Source organism: Lolium perenne, chromosome 2 (genome assembly GCF_019359855.2).
Source record: "Lolium perenne isolate Kyuss_39 chromosome 2, Kyuss_2.0, whole genome shotgun sequence".
NCBI lineage: Eukaryota > Viridiplantae > Streptophyta > Magnoliopsida > Poales > Poaceae > Lolium > Lolium perenne.
In genome coordinates, this window is record NC_067245.2 from 79784202 (window position 1) to 79805187 (window position 20986).

Here is a 20986-nt window from a genome sequence, read left to right on the forward strand (position 1 = left end):
GTGCAGCCCGGTCGTGCCAGGGTCGGAACCCACTTGGTCCGACCGGACCGGAGCCGTCAGACGAACGAGCCGCGTCCCGCTTCCACCTCCGTCCAGCCCGAGATACGACTCGTCCTCACTTGGCTCCTCGGCTCCTCCTGCCCTGCGCAATTCCCCCCGCCACCTTCGCCGCCGGCAGCCGGCCGCCGCCTTCCGTCGGAGATCTGGGATTCTCCGGAATCCGGTAAGCACTCCTCACCTCTGGCCCCAACACTTCGGCCGATCCGTGCGATCCCGCGCTTTCCCGCACGCGCGCACGACCAGATCGGGCGCGGGCGATCGGGAACGAAACCGAGATGAACGGTCAAGTGCAGGCTTGCGGTGGAGTAGCTCTCCGTCGCCGTTGGGTGGCGGTTTCAAAATGGCCAGATTGTAGTTTGATTTTTGTATAGCTGTTAGATGATTTCGTTCCTAACTTGCCTGGGGTTACTTTACTTAGTTGTGCAGATCGAGTGCATAGAATACTAAGCTTAGTTCACTGCTAACTTAGCATACCACCATAGGTACAAATTCCACTCGAGCTCGGTTGCACTACAGTGAACTCGGATTCTCTGACAAATTAATTTCCCCTTTACTTAGATCTTGACTTTTAATCCACTGCCGGCAGTTCACAGTGATTGATGCTCATTCACTCAGAGCTTCCCTCTTACCGATTCTTAAGCTTGTGCTCTCTGTATTTTCAACAGGCCTGCTCAGCTCCTCTCACGCGGACAATATAACCGCACGCATTGCAGTAGAATGCATGGTTGTTTCTAGCAATGAAGCGCTTTGTGTACATAAACGACGAGTCCTACCAGAATGACTACTGCGATAACCAGATTTCTAACACAAAGTATAACCTGTGGAACTTCCTGCCGAAGAACCTATGGGAGCAATTCAGGTTCGTATTTCGTAGTTTCACTTATTCTCCACTGGCTTCAAAAATGGAAGCAAGCATTTTTCTCGGTACTTTATCGTGAAGCCGTGGCTTAAGTCGAGTTGTTTGTAGAACTAATCCTTGATTCGGTGTTTCAGGCGTTTCATGAATCAATATTTCTTATTGATAGCGTGTCTCCAACTATGGTCACTCATTACTCCTGTAAATCCTGCAAGCACATGGGGCCCACTCATAATAATTTTCGCGGTTTCAGCAACCAAAGAGGCCTGGGATGACTACAATAGGTTTATTTCAGACAAGCAGGCGAATGAAAAGAAAGTGTGGATTGTAAAGAATGGAGCCCGCAAACATGTACGTTTCTATGCCATTGTATTTTCTTATACTGTAAGATCATTATAAGTATCACGGATCGACACCTAGGCTGCGAATGTTTCTCTAGGGGGAGGACATTGGACTTGAGTCGGTGATGAACTTGTTCTTTCTTTCTTTCTTGCTTAGTGCCGATGAGTACAATAGGTGTTATATAGAGGGCTCTACTGGCAGATATAGGTAAAACCAGTCTAATAATAACTTTCCTAACTTATAGATAAGATACCAGCTAATGAGATAAGATGCCAACTAATTCATCTTAACTTGGTAACCGAGTTACTGCTGCCGCTGGACACTCGTAACTAAGCAAACAAAATAGGGCGCGACTAGGGGAAGAGCGCTTGCGCAAGAGGGCATGCAACTGGTGCTCCACACTCGCCGGGTGTTGCATCAAGGTGCATTTCGCGCGTGTGGCCTGAACCGACGGTCCTCCGGTGCACCATTTTTTTTCTCTATTCATTTTCTTCTGTCGTGCGCGGCAATTTCTCATCTCGTGATAATTCTCGGTTTTTCTCTTTGCACTCCAAGAACCAGTGATCCACTCGGTTCTTTACTGTCCAGTTTTCTTAGCTGTATACCCATTCACTATTCGTGTGAATGTGATACCCAGCGAATGCTGTTGTGGCATACAGTGGCGGATTCGTGCACTAATAAGAGTATTTAATATTAGACTGTATCAACCAAGTCCCATGTACAAGAATATTGTGATCAAACTCATCAAAATAGAACATAAAAAATACCTCAGTGAACCAAAATTGCGCAATAGTTCACCACATTGTCACACATATTGAATTTTCCTAAGTGAATATATCGCACCTGACTTTGTTTTTTGTTTTGAGTGATACAAATGGAATGGTTTTTTTTCATGCCAGAAATTTTTAATTGGTGTAAATGGATAAAGAAGGCTGTTTTATGAAAGTGGATAAATAAATGTTAAATTTTCGTAGCAGATGAAATTGTATAAATAGAACTGTTTAGTTACTTAGTAATACCTCATTCTCTTGTCGTTTCAGATATTGGCATGATAACAAACACATTCGTTTCACCATTACCATTTCTATATTATATTAATAAAATATATAGAAATGGTAACGGTGAAATGAATGTGTTTGTACACCAAGGCTGTCAGCCACCATCCTATCCTTGCGTCTTCGCTTAGGGACTACGTTGTAAACGTTTTTACCAACCGTACTATACGCCTCTCTCTCTGTCTGCGTAGTAGTCTATTTGAGATGTCAGATATTTTGCAAACCCAATACTTATTTTGGTTCTTACTGTTTGAGGTGTATTGACGTAAACCACAGATGCATACCTTTTTGTCAATAACATTACCACTATATGTTTTTTCTGTTGTAATCTCCAACTATATTTATTCTGTACAATTTTGAATATTGCACCTCTGAATATGGTGTTTCCCGATTCTTCGATGTAGATTCAAGCACAAGATATCCGTGTTGGTAACATAGTATGGCTTCGAGAGAATGAAGAAGTTCCATGCGACCTTGTTTTAACAGGAACTTCTGAATCACAAGGCATTTGTTATGTTGAGGTAAAACATGATGAAACCAAAAGTGCTACCTCCCACTTTTGTTTAATGACTAACCTTGAACTGCACTCAACATGTGGACTTAGGCTATGTACAATTGGGAGTGCCTAGAAGGGTGCTTACAAAAATAAACCAATTTTGTCCTTAAGCAGCAATGCTTATTTCTATAGGAAAGGTGCCTAGTTAAGAACCTTTCTTCTATAAATAAGCACTTGTGCTTAAGCAAAAACCGGTTTATTTTTCTAAGAATCTCCCTAAGCACCTTGTATTGTACATGCCCTTAGGAGTAACTTAAATACATTTTGCTTTAAAAAGGGGAATTCCATTGTGTATACAAACTGATAGGCATGCTATATTATCCAACTTGATATTCCACTGTGAAGTGTTTAACTGTGAACTAATGCACGAGAATAGCAAGTATTCCTATCAGCTGAGGTGAAGCATCTCATCTTATCCCCTCAGTATGTACGTTATTTAATACAAAGGAGTAAACAAGAGTATCTACAACAGGCAGCAGGACTATTACTACTATTGGGCTAGACAATCTGTCCAAGAAAGGAAGAGAGTCTTAGATTCCTCTAGATCATAGAACTTAATATCTGTGTACCTTTTGTTTCTGTTTCCTGAAATGGTTTTCATGTAACTCAAGAGCAATATTTTAATTTCAAATGTTTCGGTCTATTGGTGGAACACACTTGTAGTTGTGATTTGTGTTTCAAATCTGTTTAGATTCTGCTGTTCTTGATCAGCCCCTACATGGTTACTGGTTAGAATAGTTTAGCAATGTCAAATGTTTTTGTTTGACAAGGGGTGGCATGAATTTTGCATTCTATGATGTGCGATCTGACTGGCCCAATATTATTCTTGATATAACTGAGGTTGACTCAATTAACAATATTGGTCCTTGCTGCCAATTCTGGTAGTCAAGTTTTTAACATCATTTGTGATACCTTGATGAATTTTATTCCTTGTATAGTACCTAGTTATATTTCAAACCTTGTTTTTGTACAAAATAAAACACAGCAGATGCATGTATACTGTTAACGTAGATTTCTTGAGTTTTTGTAGACAGCTGCTCTTGATGGGGAAATTGACTTGAAGACAAGAGTAATCCCACCAACATGTGTAGGACTGGACTCTGAACAATTGCACAAAATAAAGGTTTGACATTTTGTATTATATGTTTATGATTCGGCCTGCTATTCCTCCTTACCTGTATGCATTAACCAAACAGGGGGTCATTGAGTGCCCAATCCCAGACAAAGACATAAGAAGATTCGATGCAAATATCAGGCTGTTTCCTCCATTTATCGATAACGACATTTGTCCATTGACTATTAATAACACGTTGCTACAATCATGCTACTTGAGAAATACAGAATGGGCTTGCGGAGTGGCAGTTTATACAGGTAAGTTTTGAAATAGTTTGGTCATGATCTTGTCTACCACTACAACAAACCAGATTGTAGTTGAAATTTATATAGTATGTTTTTTTTAGTGTTATTTATCAATTCATACTGAATTCTGTGCCTGGAGAGCAACATAATCACAGTGTATATTTGAAGGAAAAACTGTAGGGGAGGCTTTGGCAAATATATGTTGTTAAGTATACCACTAGTTACAACGATATGTACATAGAAACAGGTTTGTTGACAATGTAGTCAATATTATGCATATTCTTTTTTATGTATAATTGTATAGCACAATAATCTGCTCAGGAAAGTAATATCTGACAACTGTCCTCTGAAAGTGTGATTACGCGAGTAGTGCAAGACTGCAAGGTTGAGTGCTTTGAGTCTAAGAGTTTTGGTACTTATGTATCTTGAAAAATTCTAATAGTTCCATGGATGTGCATTATGTTAGAACATATGGACCTGCGAGAATTGTGCTAAAATATGATAAACTGTTTCATGTACTCCCTCCAATTCATATTACTTGCCACTAGTATGGATGTACCTAGAACTAAAATATGTCTAGATACATCTATATTAGTAGCAACTAATATGAATCAGAGGGAGTACAAAAGAGGAGTGTCAGTTATTATTTAGAGGAGATAATTGTGATCTACTCTCTTTTACAAAATATAGTTTTATTTGTATATCAATTCAATTTAATTTTGATAGCTCTGTAATGGTGCACAATTTGTTATTGTAGTCCCGACTGATCCTATAACACAAAGCATGTTTGTCTTGTCTTGATATTTTCTTTATCTTGTGATCATAGGGTACTGACTGTTTTATCTCAATTTTTAGGCAATGAGACTAAGTTGGGGATGAGTAGGGGTGTCCCAGAGCCCAAGCTTACTGCCATGGATGCAATGATTGATAAGCTTACTGGTGCAATATTCTTATTTCAACTTGCAGTTGTTGTTGTTCTTGGATCTGCAGGCAATGTCTGGAAGGACACTGAAGCTCGTAAGGTGATGTTTTTGCAACTTATCTCATGGCTGTTGTTGATCTCAGCCTCCTTTTACTGCCAAATAGTTATTATACAGTCTACACCCACCCTCTATTATTGTAACTGTAAATGATTTTTACGTCACCTAAATTTTGTCTTACTACACAAGTGGAGTAGAACATAAGAAAAAATAGATTTGGCAAAAAAATATTTGTTTATATGACGTAAAAAATATGACATATAATAAGTATTTTTTATGCTTTTGACACTACAATTACTCATACAATACGTTTTTATGTCGATTTTTTGTTGTTGTGAGTGAATATGAACGTAATTATATGTATACAAAAAAAATTATGTAAGTAACGGCGTAAAATTATGTTGGGTGCAAACTAACTTTTCTGCACCCTGGGGTCAAATAGCGTTTCTATTATATATAATGTTGGGTGCAAAATAACTTTTCTGCACCTTGGGGTCTAATAGCGTTTAACTTTTACGCTATTTGACCCACAGGGTGCAGAAGAGTTATGAAGTAAGATTACTTCATAAAATTATGTTATTGTATCCACATAATTATGCTCATATTAACTTACAACAAAAAAAATTGACATAAAAACACATTTTTTTAGTCATTACTGTGTAAAAAACACCAAAAATATGCATTTTATGTCTTCTTTTTGTACGTCATGTAAACAAAAAAATATTGGCCATGTCTATTTTTTCTTATGTTCTAATTGACTTATGAAGTAAGACAAAATTTACGTGACGTAAAACCCATTTACGGTTACAAAGATAGAGGGTGGGTGTAGAATAACTATTCTGCACCCTGGGGGTCAAATAGCGCGACTCTTCTATATATATATTTATTTATTACTTTTTTAAACTGAATATATATTACTTCCTATGAACCTATGATGATGTATCTTGCACAAACATGTAGCAAAAGTCGTGTCGATGTGCAAGTCTTAAGAAACAGCTCTTTCCACATGATCTATGTTTTAGGATCTGAAGACGACTTTTCAGATTTTCTTTTCGTAATTATCGTGGAACATGCGCATTCTATATTCCTTAATGGTTTTCTTCTTTCGTGTTGGACTCCAACCTGAGTATGGTTTCTCCACATGATTTATAACCAGCTAAAACATTCATGACGAGCCACTCAGCACGAATGTCTGACTGTGATAGGTTGTGTATGTGGTTGATTTATTACAGCAAAGTTGTTTAATACAGTACTTAATGAAGTTACTTTATGTTCAGAAGCTGTCATGCTGCTTTTCTCAGAAAGACTGGCCTTTGCATGTATCTGCGTTCTAGTTCTGTATTGATAAGCCTAGCGCCATTGTTATTATCGAGCCAATTTGGTTTAAAAATCTCGAATGGTTTCTTTAATGGTTTAGGCTGCTTCATCATGAGTTAATGGGCTTTGTAATCTGGATTGAACTGATTCCGAATCACTGTTGCTCTTAGCCTCACATTCATTTCATTATTATTCCTCTTCCTTTTTTCCTTTTCTAGAAATTATCATCAGACTGTAAGCAGCTAGCATACTAGTCACTAGCTAGGCCAAGTTGAAACTATTTGTTCCAGAAAACCTATAGGCTGAACTGTTATGGTGTAGTAACTTCAAACCAAACTCCAAAGAAATGACTGCTAATCCAGTTTGATTGATTTATTCCCTCCCTCCACCCCAACCTCCCAAATTTGATCTAAAACTTGGTTGGATAATCTCTAATCCAAACTTCCCAGCTTGGATCAAACATGTGGCTTAATTTATTGTTTAGTAAGCTAATCACTAAGTGAGTATATTTTCTTATCCTCCATATACAAGATCTCATGGCTAATATGAGCCTTCTATGTATTCTTAATCAGGTCCTCTGACAATTCTTCAGCAATCATATACCAATTACATTTTTTATACTTTGTTATATGATTATCTGATAGTTCTTCACATCGTTTTATAGCAATGGTATGTCAAGTATGATGATGACGAACCATGGTATCAGATTCTGGTTATCCCTCTCCGCTTTGAGTTATTGTGCTCCATCATGATTCCCATTTCAATAAAGGTATGACCCTTCCAGTTCATCTCACTCTGATATAATTCCTTTTCTTCTAAAATGCGATTATGTTCCCTATATCATGTTGTCAATATCATAGTTTATTACACTATCAATTTAGTCAAATAGGATATCACTCGTTTTCAAGATCATCAGTTGCAGTTGCAAACCACATGCATTTCAGTCGAGACTCTAAATTTGTTATGGAAAAACCCAAACCATGACAGGTACTGGTTCCCAGCCAGCTTTACTGGTGTGTGGCTTTTCTTCTGGGCGATTTTGGTTATTTGATATAAACAAAAGTGATTTTACCAGAAACTACATGAGTTACTGCCCATCAATTTAGTTAAATTAGTTTCATATTTCAATTTGAAGTGCCATAGGCTGGTTCTTTTGGTTATCGTTTTTGTTTCAGCCAGGATAAATTTTAGTGGACCAACATTATGATCTATATAACATCGCAAGTCTGATCGCTGTCCTATAGAACTTGCCTTTTAGCTTTTGTGGGACCTTGTCACATAGGACGCCCGATGCTTGACGCCACTTCATCCACCCCACCTTGATTTTGTGGCAAACATCCTCATTATCACCATTGCTTTGCAGCATTGATCCCAAGTATTGGAAGGTGTTCCTCTTAGGCACTGCTTGTCCTTCTAAACTAACATTTCCCTCTTCGCACCCAACACCACTAAAGTCACACCTCATATACTCGGTCTTGGTCCTGCTAAGAATAAACCCCTGAGATTCCAAGGTCTGCCTCCATAGAGCCAAAGTCCTATTGACGCATCCTGGTTTCATCTAGCACCCCATCATTAGCAAAGAGTATACACCAAGGAATATCTCCTTTTATATCCTTTGTCACCTCATCCATCATTAAGAGCAAAAAATATGGGCCCAACTGCCCAAGGCTGACCCTTGATGTAGTCCTGTTGTGATTGGAAAGGTACCGGTCTCCTTATCACCTGCACAAATACTTTTCACAACATCATTGTACATATCTCTGGTGAGGTAATGTACTTTGTTGGGACTTTATGTTTCTCTAGCACCCACCACATGACAGTCCTTGGGTGTGGGCTGACCCATAATTTAATTTTGAATTAAGCAATGGAATAGTCAAAAGACAAACTAAGGCCCCATAGCCTCTCACCCACGGCGCTGAAGATAAGGGCAGGTGCCCTATGTCTGGACTCTTACCAACCGATGCACATGAGATTTGTGTCCCTGTTTTAGTACAGTAAAATGCATGCAGTGCATACTTGCATTCGGTTGGCTCCATATCTTTATATATATCCGAGGTGAAGATTATCAGAACAAGGTTTCTGGAGTTACATTTATGTAAGATCACAGTTTTATTTTTATAATTTCTACAGAAAGTGGAAAACAAAATAACAAAAATATATTAGTAAAGTGGACCTCCATCGCAACAATGGTTGATGTCTCCCTTTGTTGAATCAATAACATTGATATACCCAACTTAAATAGAACATACTATATAGTACAGCACTGAGTACTAGCAAAGTAGCAAGCATGTGGGATAACACAAGTCCGTTTCTGCTAGTTGGTACTAGTGTTTCATTTATCTCTAGAGAAGACACAAAAAGCTTTGCGTCTCAGTCAATTGATAGAAGAAAAGTTAATGTACAAGCCCATGGAAGGGCAACACACCAAATATACAACGCTACACTCCTAAGTGCTAGGCACCATCAGGATCAACAGAGTGACCCACCACTCTTGCTTTCACCCACAAACGGGACTCAGCCTTGATCTTGTCAAGCAAGCTAGCTTGTTGGGCTGCAAGACGGCATCATTATGCTGCTTCCAGATCCACCATTCCGTGAACATGATCGCTGAAAAGGCGCCGTTCCGCACGGTGGTGGGGACAGAGTGGATGGCCTGCTGCCACCAATCCACAAAGTCTTCTCTGACAATGGGTAGTCGAGTGGTCGACCAAATCCATGAAATGAATTCATGCTATAAGGTGCGCGAGTAGGTGCAGATAGTGAGGAGGTGGGCCATAATTCCCCGATTGATCGCACAACCAGCACCTCGGGGCATGCTGCCATCTAACAACGATCCTGGCAAGCCAACCAGATGAAGAACTTCACCTGCTGTGGGACCCAAGACTTCTAGTTATGCTTCCAAGATCTCTAGATAATCACCCACCTGGAAAAATGATGTTGTAGCAGGTCTTGAAAGAATACTGCCAGCCAGATGTCTAACGCAAGGCCATGATATGGATATATTGCCAGAGACGGTGAGATAATAGCCCCTCTGATGTCCGTGATCCAAGTCGTCCACGAGCGCCTTCTGGACCGAATGCGCCCCAAGAAAAGCAAAAGGTTGGGCGCAATCTCGGAGATGGTCCGTCCGTCAAGACAGCGGTCCTCCCAGAAGAGAGAAGATGTTCCGTCGCCAACCACGAGTCTTGAATTCCCAACACAGATAGGATTTCAAAGCCAGCTAGGTTTATTCAGTGAGGAATAAAAGAAATTTGTCCTACATGCATCATGTGGGTTCTGTTAGGAACTGTTCTTGAGCCAAATTCGATTTCTAGGGGGTGGGGGGGGTACTCTATCTACAGTAAATGCTGTCTAGTAGTAATACAGAATTGCAGATGACGTCTTCCTGTGCAGTTTTTAAGAGAACTTTCTATGTGTCATGTAGGTTTCTTTGGACTTTGTTAAAAGTCTGTATGCAAAGTTCATAGATTGGGACGAGGAGATGTATGACCGGGAAACAGATACACCTGCCCATGCAGCAAAGTACACAACCATTTGCATTAATCTTGATAAGTTGGGCAGTTGCTGTTTTCATTCTCCAAATCTAATCATCTCTCAATAACTTTCAGCACAGCAATCAGTGAAGACTTGGGACAAGTTGAGTATATTTTGACAGATAAAACGGGGACGCTAACAGAGAACAAGATGATCTTCCGAAGGTGCTGTATTGGGGGCACCTTGTACGGGAACGAAAGTGGAGACGCGCTGAAAGGTCATATTTAGCCTCATAAAGATTTCTCTTCTTAATTCTGCCAGTAAATATCTCATAAAGCTTGGGTCATGTGCATGTTTGTTAAAATGATTGTCTGTTGAAGTATTATTTCATTAGTGAGCTTAGGGTGGTATTAAGATAATGTGAATAGTAACATGTCTTTACTCCGGATCACAAGTTTAAGAGCCGTTATTGTTAACTAGTGGGTCATTAATCGTTTCATGAGACTGCCTAATAAATTGCTTTTCTGTTGCACTTGGTTAATTGCATCCATCCTCTTAAAAGCGGCAAAGATGCCAGCATGTGAGCACTATTTTTTTTCCGTAATCGAACTCTTGCAAGATTTTCCAGTAAATCACATTTGTATGTTGCTCCTGGTTAATGTTATATACAGAAGTACATGGCCTCACCATGGCAATGAGATCAGCTCCCAACTATGGGATATGATCCCCAACCACTTAGGAAGATATGTTTTAGCTTGGCACTTGAGCCAGTTTGTTACTTACATTGAATTATTAGGCATCTATATAAGGGACCCTCTATGAGGAATTAATCAAGCAAAAATTGGACTGACACTTCTATTTGGATTCTCTCCCTAGCGCTAGTACACAACAGTTAACCACTGCCATCTTTTAATAGTAGTAATCATGTAATCTCGATTTCTCAAAACTACTTTTAATTTTGATATTGAACTGAAAAAAAGCTGCTGTTAGTTTGTTATCATGTTTACTGATCTATTGTTTTATGTCTTTAGATGTTGAACTGCTGAATGCTGTTGCCAATAATTCGCCCAATGTCATTAAATTCTTGACAGTCATGGCACTCTGCAATACAGTTATTCCTATAAAAAGGTTATATCTTTTCCCATGCTGCAGTAACACTCCACAGCTCATCTTGATTCATTTTACCTTATTTTTCCTTTTTTATGAACCTCAGTCCTAGCGGAGCAATATCATATAAAGCTCAGTCCCAGGATGAGGATGCTCTGGTTAATGCAGCCTCTAATTTGCATGTTGTGCTGGTCGGCAAAAATGGAAACAATGCTGGTAGGTTTCTGTACATTTCACCATGGTCTCCTGGCTTGTAATTGTTTGTTTCTTCTCTTGTGGTTGTTACAGATCATTAATAAATCATGCATTTAAGCAGAAATTCACTTCAACAGACGGGTGATTCAGTATGAGATACTTGACATTCTAGAATTTACCTCTGATCGAAAAAGAATGTCTGTTGTGGTATCGGACAGTCAAAGTGGCAAGATTTTCCTCTTGTCCAAAGGCGCAGATGAGGCTATTCTTCCTTTGGCTTATCCTGGTAATCACCTTTTTTGTTCAGTTCAAAATTCACATTTTTGTTCTTTATTTGTTGACTTGATTTTTTTTAAAAATTCTGTGTATGGATGCTAACCAGTTCTGTCTTGACTCTTTGCCTTTGTCAAAGCATAAGATAGAAAACTCATAGCTTTCTCAGCCCAATTGGAAGTCTCCACATGCATTGACCTTTTCAGGATTTTAAGGATTTTAACTTTTCAGGGCAGCAGATAAAGACATTCGTTGACGCGGTCGACAAATATGCTCAGCTGGGCTTACGCACGCTCTGTTTGGGATGGCGTGAGCTAAGTTTGGAGGAGTATCTAGAATGGTCTCGGTTATTTAAGGAAGCCAGCAGCGCGTTAATTGATCGGGAGGTAATTGTCATAGTGATTTCCTTTATCTAAATATATACTGTATTATGCAAACTGAAACTGTAATGGTTGTTTTTGCAGTGGAAAGTTGCCGAGGTTTGCCAGAAATTAGAACACACCCTGGATATTCTAGGTATCAGTGCAATAGAGGATCGCCTGCAGGTATTAACTTTGCCTTCAATTTCTCTTTCATAAACAGGCCAATATTGTTAGTTTGTTTTTGGCATTTTCTTACCATTTCTTCTGGCTTGATTCGTCTATATAGGCTGGTGTGCCAGAAACTATTGAAATACTGAGACAGTCAGGAATCAACTTTTGGATGTTAACTGGAGATAAACAAAGCACTGCTATTCAAATAGCTCTTTTGTGCAACTTGATTTCTTCAGGTAACTGTCTTTTACTGAATAATTTTAACTGCCTAGAAGGTTCTTTGGGCCCTTCATTCAATAGCTTATTATTTGTTGATCAGAACTTGCCAACCCAATGTGCAACCATAAATTATCTCTGCCTCCTGTTATTCAATTCTGTGTGACCAAGCCTCTTCTATTGTTTGATATGTATTGTTCTATTCTTTTAAATGACTAAGCCCATACATCGGGGGTCAAGTAGAACTTAACATTGATATGATCCAAATCATAAAAGGGGTCTGATGGCACAAATTTCAGGTAGATTATCTTGATTGCACAAAAATGCACTAGTTTAGGGTACATTAACTCAGTTGGACGACAGGGCGATTCCTTTTCATGTTAAATAGAACTAACAAAAGGCAACACTGCTGTTTGACTTTTGTTCTATTGTCCTAGAGCCCAAGGGTCAACTCTTGTATATCAATGGGAAAACCGAAGATGAAGTTGCTAGGAGCTTGGAAAGAGTTTTACTCACTATGCGGATAACGTCTTCTGAACCTAAGGTTAGTTAAATTGTAGATCGAAATAATTAGTACCATTCATGCCTTCACGGTGAAATTAACACCCTGAAGAAATTTGCTACTCCCACCATGCTATATTTTGGACATCGACACGGTCTCCATGGTTGCACTTTGCGCATCTATTTCTGTGAAAATATGTTTTTAGAATCAAAGTATGTATACATTATCAATATGGTATTGTAAATATTCTTAAAGTTTTCTATATTGATGATTGAGAGTGCGGCGTTTGTGCTCCTGAGTTACAGTGATCTTGGTATTTGAAATTGTGGAACATGCACATGTTCTCTACTCCCTCCGATCCTAAAAAATTGTCGGACATGTCATTTTGGGTGTGTTTGGTAGACTGGGTGGACACAGAAATTCCCATCTCAACACAGATTTTTCCAACTTTAGTTGTTTGGTAGATCGGGTCGGCTCAAGTGGGCAGTGCTGACCTCGTGCGAATAAGGGCTCTCAGCCAGGCCCGGTTGTGAAGCTCAAAACGAGCTTCACAGCTCGCCCAGGCTGACCACATCCCGCAAAATACTGTAGCACCACCCCGCGGCCCCCCCAGACCCCCACCCCCACCTCTTTCTCTCCCTCATTTCCCCCCACCTTCCGGTCCTTCCCTCTCCCGTATGGCCATCTTCCTCCCGCTCCCCAGTCTCCTTCGGCCGAGCAGGAGCAAGACCACGCCGCCTCCTCCCTCCCGTCCTCGTCTAGCGTTGGCCGAGCATGAGCACGACCAAGGGCCGCCTCCCTGCGCCGCCAATCGCCGCAAACGGTCGCCAGGATAAGCTGGATCGACGCGCCGCCAGGACGCGCCTGAATCCACGCGTCGCCTCCCATGGCCGCCTCCGCGCCTCCAACCGCAGCTAACCGCCGGCAGGACGAGCTGGGTCGATGCACCGCCTCCCACGGCCGCCACGACGCGCCTGAATCCCCGACGCGCCGCCTCCCACGCCCGCCCCGACGCGCCGCCTCCCACGGCCTCAACGCTCTGCTCCAGGAGCTCGCGCAGGCACCCTCCGGCCCGCCACCGCCGCCCCACGGCCCGCCGCCGCTGGCCAAGATGCTCCCAGCAGGATGTTGTGTATATAAGGACCCGATTGCTTTTTATTGTTTTTGTTCAGGGGCTTTTGTGTAAAGGTTTGGACCTCTCTGTAATTTCTTAGTTTTTGAGCCAATCTCACCTCATACAGGCTACCAAACAGAGTACCAGTTGAACTTCTCTCAACACATACAGGCTAACAAACACAACACAAAATCTCAAATCAGCTTGTATGACATGAGATATCTCAAGTGGGAGAGTGAATTCCAAATGACCCGGTCTACCAAACACACCCTTTGCAAACGCACCCTCAGTCTTTCATTGTTATTAACCCACACTCCTCTACCAGTTGAAATCGCATTGAATGAGACGGCGTGGCGTGCTTGCTTTTGCTGGCCAGCTGGCTTGCATTGCATGTGCGTCTGCTGGTCAAATGCATGCTGCGCAGAGTGCGGACCATGTACCACGCACGCATGCGAGCCAATCAAATTGATTAATTTATAAGGGGTTAATTATAAAACGTGATTAGACTATGGTTTCCGACATTTTTTTAGGATCAGAGGGAGTACATGTTTGCAGATTTTTGCTAAATAATACGTTGTATTCTAGGCTACACTAAAACACGAAATCATGGCTTTCAAAAGGTAAAAAATAACTCAAATTTGCATCCAACGTTTGTCTTTTTTGTGCAGGACACATACTATAAAATATTTTGATACAAAAAATTTCGTACATAATAGGCATGTATATATACTTGCATATTGTGTTTTCAGAATTTTTTGAGACAATTTTTTTTTGTTTTTTTTTTTAAACGAGCTCACTGGAGCTCAGGAGCCAAAACCACTTTTTGGATGGTTGAAACCTTTATATGTTTGACGTAGATTCTGATGGCATATATCATGAAAACGTTTATTTTGTGTTTAATCTGCTGATGTACTATTTTCTCGGAACAGGAGTTAGCTTTCGTTGTGGATGGTTGGGCTCTTGAAATTATTCTAACGCGTTATAAGGAAGCTTTTACTGAACTAGCAGTTCTTTCAAAGACAGCGATATGTTGTCGTGTTACACCTTCACAGAAAGCACAGGTTAATCCTTGCCCCTGATTTTCTCATGTTTATCTAAGCCATATACATTAATCACTATTAGTTACTTTGATTGATAGACCTCACAAGTCCAAAAATGCAATACATCAGTTATGGTGCGTATAAAAAAATGAGAAAGAGAATCAACGAGTTGATCTCCATGTACTTGTTTATAGGAAGGAGAATGGGCTTCACATGCACCATGATCATCTTATTGTCTAGCACTGAGATACTATTTTCATGTGTTTTGATATATATCACCCACATCCACCAATTTGTTTTGAGGAGCTGACCAATGTGCACAATCCTCATTAATCCATCTGTACATCTACCTACGTATCATTCATATCTTTCATATGGATTTGTTTTCATTTTTTGTGTAGCTTGTCAAGCTTCTGAAGTCATGCGACTATCGAACTTTGGCAATTGGCGATGGTGGGAATGATGTCAGAATGATACAGCAGGCCCACATTGGTGTAGGAATTAGTGGTAGAGAAGGTCTTCAAGCAGCAAGGGCTGCTGACTATAGCATTGGCAGTAAGCTCTCTTCAAATTGAACTATCTTATCACTATTCTTACAATGACTACATTCTTACCTCGTAAATTTTGCACCTCCGATCGTTCATGTACAGCAAAGAAGTTCAATCTACCATCTGTTGCTATTTTTTCTTGATTATTCTGGATAATAAGTTTATTTTCAATGAATGACGAATGTACTCCCTCCGTCCCAAAATGTAAGGCGCCTAAGGATTAGTCAAAAGTCAACGTTTTTAAAGTTTGACCAAGTTTATACACAAAAATATGAACATTTACAATACTAAATTAGTATCAATAGATTCACCATAAAGTATATTTTTTTAATATGTCAATTCAACATTGTAGATGTAAATATTTTTTTCCTAAATATTTGGTCAAAGTTAGTAAGGTTTGACTTTTGACCAATCCTTAGACGCCTTACATTTTGGGACGGAGGGAGTACTAACAAAATCTTGGTGTGGACTGTCCATTATATCAGCTAGATTCTTGTCCGTGAAAACTAATATTGAAATCAGGCCCAAGTGATGTAATTTCCTTTAACCCACTTTCTCTTGTCATTCCCTTCTCTCCCTTTATACCGACTCTTAGTTCTTCCTTGCCTGTGCCTCTTCCTTGGCCTTGTGGGCACCTGCCACTCAGACTTGCACCACCCCCTTGATGACTCTTACGTGTGGCTGAATGTTTGGTTATGGAAGGGAACATGGGAACATTTGCTTCTGGGATGGAGCTTCAATTGATGGGTGTTAACCACTGGGTACCTGTGTGGTACTGACTGTTGTAAAGCGGTAAATTGGTGGAGTTGGTGGGAATGGCTTGGCTGTGGAGGAGCGCACGTTCACCATCGTGCTCAGCTTTGGTGAAAACCTGAGAGAGGATGGGGCAAATAAGAAGAGCTGTAGCATCAGTAGGATGAGGAAAAGCTTCTGGTTTTCTTTGTTAAAATCTGGTACCGACTATTGTGGCGTGGCCAATTCACCATTGTGCTCAGGGGCGGTGAAAATCTGAGTGAGAATGGGGCCAAGAAGAATAGCTGTACATCAATAGGGTGAGGAAAGATGTCTGGCTTACTTTTTTGTTAAGACTTATCAATTTGGTGGCGAATTTTAGGGATGTGTTTGACTAATAGATAAAGCACAATCGGATAATAGATAAAGCAAACACGTGCAGTCCGTTCATGGATGCGGCAAATCATAGGGATGCATTTGACTAATAGATAAAGCGCAGTCGAAGGAAGACTATATGTTGGCAGATGGACATTGTTTTAGTAGCGAGGCGGGGGTATTTTACCTGCTCCGAAATCTACATGTCAACTGGAAACATAAGCGCACAAAGCCTCGGAAGGCAAAACTGCCCCTAGAAACCATCCAATGGGTTTTACTGAACCAAAATCATTACTTTAGGAGGCATAAGAGATGGTTTCATGCCCAGGATTGATATATGCCTTTTTCCTTGAAATATCAGTGACTGTGTTTTAGTTTCTTTTATGTTTTACGTGTAAATGGATCACAGAAGATTTAGCAATCAAAATGTATATCCGAAGCCATGCTAATGTGGAGAACAGTGTAGCTATTTTCCTGAAATATTCAGAATACAGTTGAAGAATTATGATTGTATGTTATTCCAATATAACTTTTGTTTCTGAGGAAATTCTTCAACTGTTTATTTCATAATACATAATGGTTGATACACTAAAGTACTTCTGCCTTTTCTTGCAGAGTTCAGGTTCTTGAAAAGGCTTATTCTTGTCCATGGGCGATATTCATACAACCGCACTGCCTTTCTTTCACAGTATTCATTCTACAAGTCATTGTTAATTTGCTTTATTCAGATACTGTAAGTCATAAACTGCATTTTTTGCAGCCTTTTTATTTTATCTTGAATATTCTTCTCATTCCATCTGTCGCTAAAAGCATACTGGATACTAGTTGATGTTCTCAACGTTCGCTTGTTATGTCCATGCAGTTTTTCTTTTGTTTCGGGTATTGCTGGAACAAGTTTATTCAACTCAGTTAGTTTGATGGCTTATAATGTCTTCTACACAAGCATTCCTGTTTTAACTACTATTCTGGACAAGGATCTATCTGAAAAGACAGTGACACAGAATCCAGAGATTTTACTTTACTGCCAGGCGGGAAGGTCAATTATACCTCCTTCTATTTGTCGTTACAGCTTCCACGTGTTCTAGATGTTCTGTTAGTATTTTGAATAAATCGTCTGTAGCCTCTTAGGTTTAAGTTTGTGTTTCCTTCACTGATATGTGCATATTTTGCAGGCTTTTAAATCCAAGTACTTTTGCTGGTTGGTTTGGTCGATCATTGTATCATGTGAGTACACCTTTGTTGCACCATCTATGCTATTAGTCTGCAAGTGATAGCTGCAAAAATTGTCATGCATTTTCACTAGAATTAGGACTGTTTAACTCAGAATTTAGACTTGCATGCTCTTCAATATCACAACATGGCATTCATTCTGTTGCTTTTGATTGAAGATTTTAAGTCGTTGATGAGCAAGTGGTTACTTCCCAATTTCATTGGGCAAAACATCTATTAACCCTGATATTTACTTATCATCTACACATGGTTCTTGCACTCATACAAAATGTGGGTATGTTGTATTGTTGGTGGTTGGTTCTGTGTTATGCACACATTATTTCTTGTGGTGGAGTGAAGTTACTTCGTCAACTAAGAATTATGATATTTTTCGGTTAACTTATAAAATAGAAAACGATGGAGACTGAACCTGCCTAATTTGGAATGCCCATTCACAGATTTTGACGTGGCTGATAAGAGTTGCATCTTTTCTTGGTTGATATTGCAGGCAATTGCTGTTTTCTTAATCACTATTCATGTGTATGCCAATGAAAAAAGTGAGATGGAGGAGTTGTCAATGGTTGCCCTCTCAGGAAGCATTTGGTTGCAGGCGTTTGTTGTGACATTGGAGATGAAGTAAGAAAGCAAAAAACTTTTAATGCAACAATTTCTGCACTGTTGGTTATACTTTTTCCAACATGTCTTTCCATTTTGCAGTTCTTTCACATTTCTGCAATTTCTGGCGGTATGGGGAAACTTTGCTGCTTTCTACATCATAAATTTCTGCATCAGCAGCATACCATCTGCTGGGATGTACACTATCATGTTCCGCCTTTGCAGACAGCCGTTGTACTGGATAACAATGCTGGTACGTACTGCCATCACATTCTTTTTCTTCGTTGTACATAAATCCGCACACATGTCCTCATAATGGTATGATATCAATGTTTCAGCTAATCAGTGGAGTTGGCATGGGTCCTGTACTAGCTCTGAAATATTTCAGATTTACATACAGACCTAGTGCCATTAACATTCTTCAGAAGGCCGAGCGATCACGTGGGCCTATGTACACCCTGGTAAATCTTGAATCTCAACTGAGATCAGAGAAAGATAATGCTGCGATCAATTCCATTTCGACCACACCAGTCAAGAATAAGACCTCAGTTTATGAGCCCCTACTGTCTGATTCTCCTATGGCATCGAGGAGATCACTAGCGTCATCATCATTTGACATCTTTCAGCCATCGCAGCCAAGGGTTCCTGCTTCTTATCCCAGAAATATTAAAACTAGTTAACGTTTGGTTCCCCTTGTAGTACAGGTTATACCCCTACCTCCCTTCACCATTGCTTTCGGAATGAAATACAATAGCCCTCAACAAAGAAATGGAATGATAGATAGAGGTCAGTCGAATTAGATGTGTAGCATAGTGTTGTAAAGGATTTTGTAAAAAAAAAAACATATTATCTAGAATATAAATGTCAAGCGATAAAATGTACCTATATTCTGATCAAATAAAAACCTGGTTGCACTGCAGAAAAGATTTATAGTTGTATGGGTGGGTGCAAATAATATGGAAGTCACACTTGCACATCTCAAAAAAAATCTTTAGCTGAAAATAGAGACATGTGAACAGGTTATAAGATGTGAACCCGTAAAAATGTACTCCATCCGTTCGCATTTAATTGACGCCCGGACATGCAAACATGCTTTACTAGCTAGCTTGTAGTGCGTGTCGATTAAAGAAGAACGGAGGTAGTAGCTAAGAAATGACAGGCACTATAAGTTAAACTAGATTATATTTCTTTTTGTGCACAAAATACTGTGTAGTGCATGTATGATCCTACTTATGTATGAAATTGTGCAGGTGCACACATGATGTTTCACAGTGGTTGCACGCACTCATACAAAAGAGAAAATATGCGCTCTTAAGAATTTTGGTTCAGTAAAAGGATTTATACTGCGTTGTACTTTGCTGTGCAATCTAGTAGTACAATAAAATGAGTATTACAAATATGGTTGTATTTCATCGCCAAAAAATTGAACAGGGAAAGATTTTCATAGAGAGTACTAGGGCAGAATCTAACGGAGAATGGACCCATCTTGTGATCTGTCACTCAAGAACTCACAGACATCACGGCAAGCAATGGTTCTACCCTTCTACAGATTTAGTATCTTATGTCTTCTAAGTACATAAAATCGAGGGCATCAAAAACGTTTCTCTGTGGCATGTAAGATTTTACATGTACTTGGCCAGCATCGTCCTGTGGAAAAACTTCAACGTTTTTTTAGGAGAGCATGCCAAAGGTGTACCATGTTTATAGGTTTATTAAGTACAACAACTCGACATAGTTCTAACTCCTAAGCTACATCGATACTAAAACAACAACACAACATGAAAAAAACATGTCCTAAGCTATACACGAAGGTGTGTCTCTGCCGGTGCTGACTTAAGAATGTTTTGAAACTCTATTTTTGCGATTTAGTTTTTGAGCTCAATAAAAGGAAATTTGACGAGCTTTGCCATTGTCTGCTCATCGTATATTTTGCGGAGATGATTCTCTTCACCATGCGCTGGCTCTTTCACTTCGCTCAAGTGCGCCTCAGTTCATGGAAGCTGCCAAAGTTGGCTCGCCCCTCTGAACTTCCTCCGCGTAGCATGCGTTTCTCCTTGATTCGTTTGTACTCCTATCCAATCCTAAGCTCGTTGTCTCCATGGGGTCTCATACCTCCTCCATCGCTTTGTTGTGGGAGTTCCTGTAAGTGGGTGAGGTGAATGACCTCACGCTAGACCTAGAATCATGTATAGCGTCCATGTGTCACTTATGTTATTTTTTAGCACGTCTAGTTTGCATTTTCTCTTTTAAATTTTAACCAAACCTTGAATTAGCAAGCAGCCCAGACGGTGGTCACAGGGACTCCCAATTAGCATGGACTCCCAACTAGCATAAGCAGCCAGCCCAGATCAAGCGATGGCAAAGCAGCGACCGGCCTATGCTCTCAAAGAAGAATAGAGCAGTGACTTGGCTAAGTGGCGCCCCATGGCTCCAAAACCACCGGTGTTGTGCCAAGAAGACGAGAGAAACAAGAAAGCCGGTGCCCCGGTGCAGTGGCAGGGGGCACAGACTAGCCATACAGGGCGGAG

At 40.2% G+C, this 20986-nt stretch overlaps 1 protein-coding gene across 4 annotated transcripts; it reads left to right on the top strand.

The window, feature by feature from the left end:
- The first annotated feature begins 94 nt into the window (after window positions 1-94).
- On the top strand, window positions 95-20785 carry LOC127333059 (phospholipid-transporting ATPase 2). Of its 4 annotated transcripts, none has more exons than XM_051359378.2 (26): window positions 95-223; window positions 726-919; window positions 1054-1267; window positions 2718-2834; window positions 3900-3992; window positions 4066-4240; window positions 5084-5250; window positions 7190-7294; window positions 9950-10047; window positions 10134-10276; window positions 11031-11127; window positions 11213-11322; window positions 11423-11587; window positions 11806-11960; window positions 12039-12119; window positions 12223-12343; window positions 12761-12867; window positions 14869-15000; window positions 15381-15534; window positions 17250-17367; window positions 17497-17670; window positions 17807-17858; window positions 18352-18479; window positions 18561-18711; window positions 18797-18919; window positions 20732-20785. In XM_051359378.2, exons 2-26 carry the CDS (start codon window positions 798-800, stop codon window positions 20768-20770), a joined length of 3141 nt encoding a protein of 1046 aa, XP_051215338.1. In that variant the 5' UTR covers window positions 95-223; window positions 726-797; the 3' UTR covers window positions 20771-20785. The 4 variants fall into 4 exon arrangements, with proteins under 4 accessions (XP_051215338.1, XP_051215337.1, XP_051215339.1 ...); XM_051359377.2 differs by lacking the exon at window positions 20732-20785 and adding an exon at window positions 19890-20164; XM_051359379.2 differs by lacking the exon at window positions 20732-20785 and adding an exon at window positions 19709-19862.
- Window positions 20786-20986: the final 201 nt, after the last annotated feature.

What these genes read in the sequence shown, in the direction of transcription:
- LOC127333059 (XM_051359376.2), top strand. Translation starts at nt 798, where the DNA reads ATGAAGCGCTTTGTGTACATAAACGACGAGTCCTACCAGAATGACTAC. An exon ending in CGGAGTGGCAGTTTATACAG is followed by an intron (nt 4,241 to 5,083) that starts GTAAGTTTTGAA and finishes CTCAATTTTTAG; the next exon opens with GCAATGAGACTAAGTTGGGG. An exon ending in CACCTTCACAGAAAGCACAG is followed by an intron (nt 15,001 to 15,380) that starts GTTAATCCTTGC and finishes TTTTTTGTGTAG; the next exon opens with CTTGTCAAGCTTCTGAAGTC.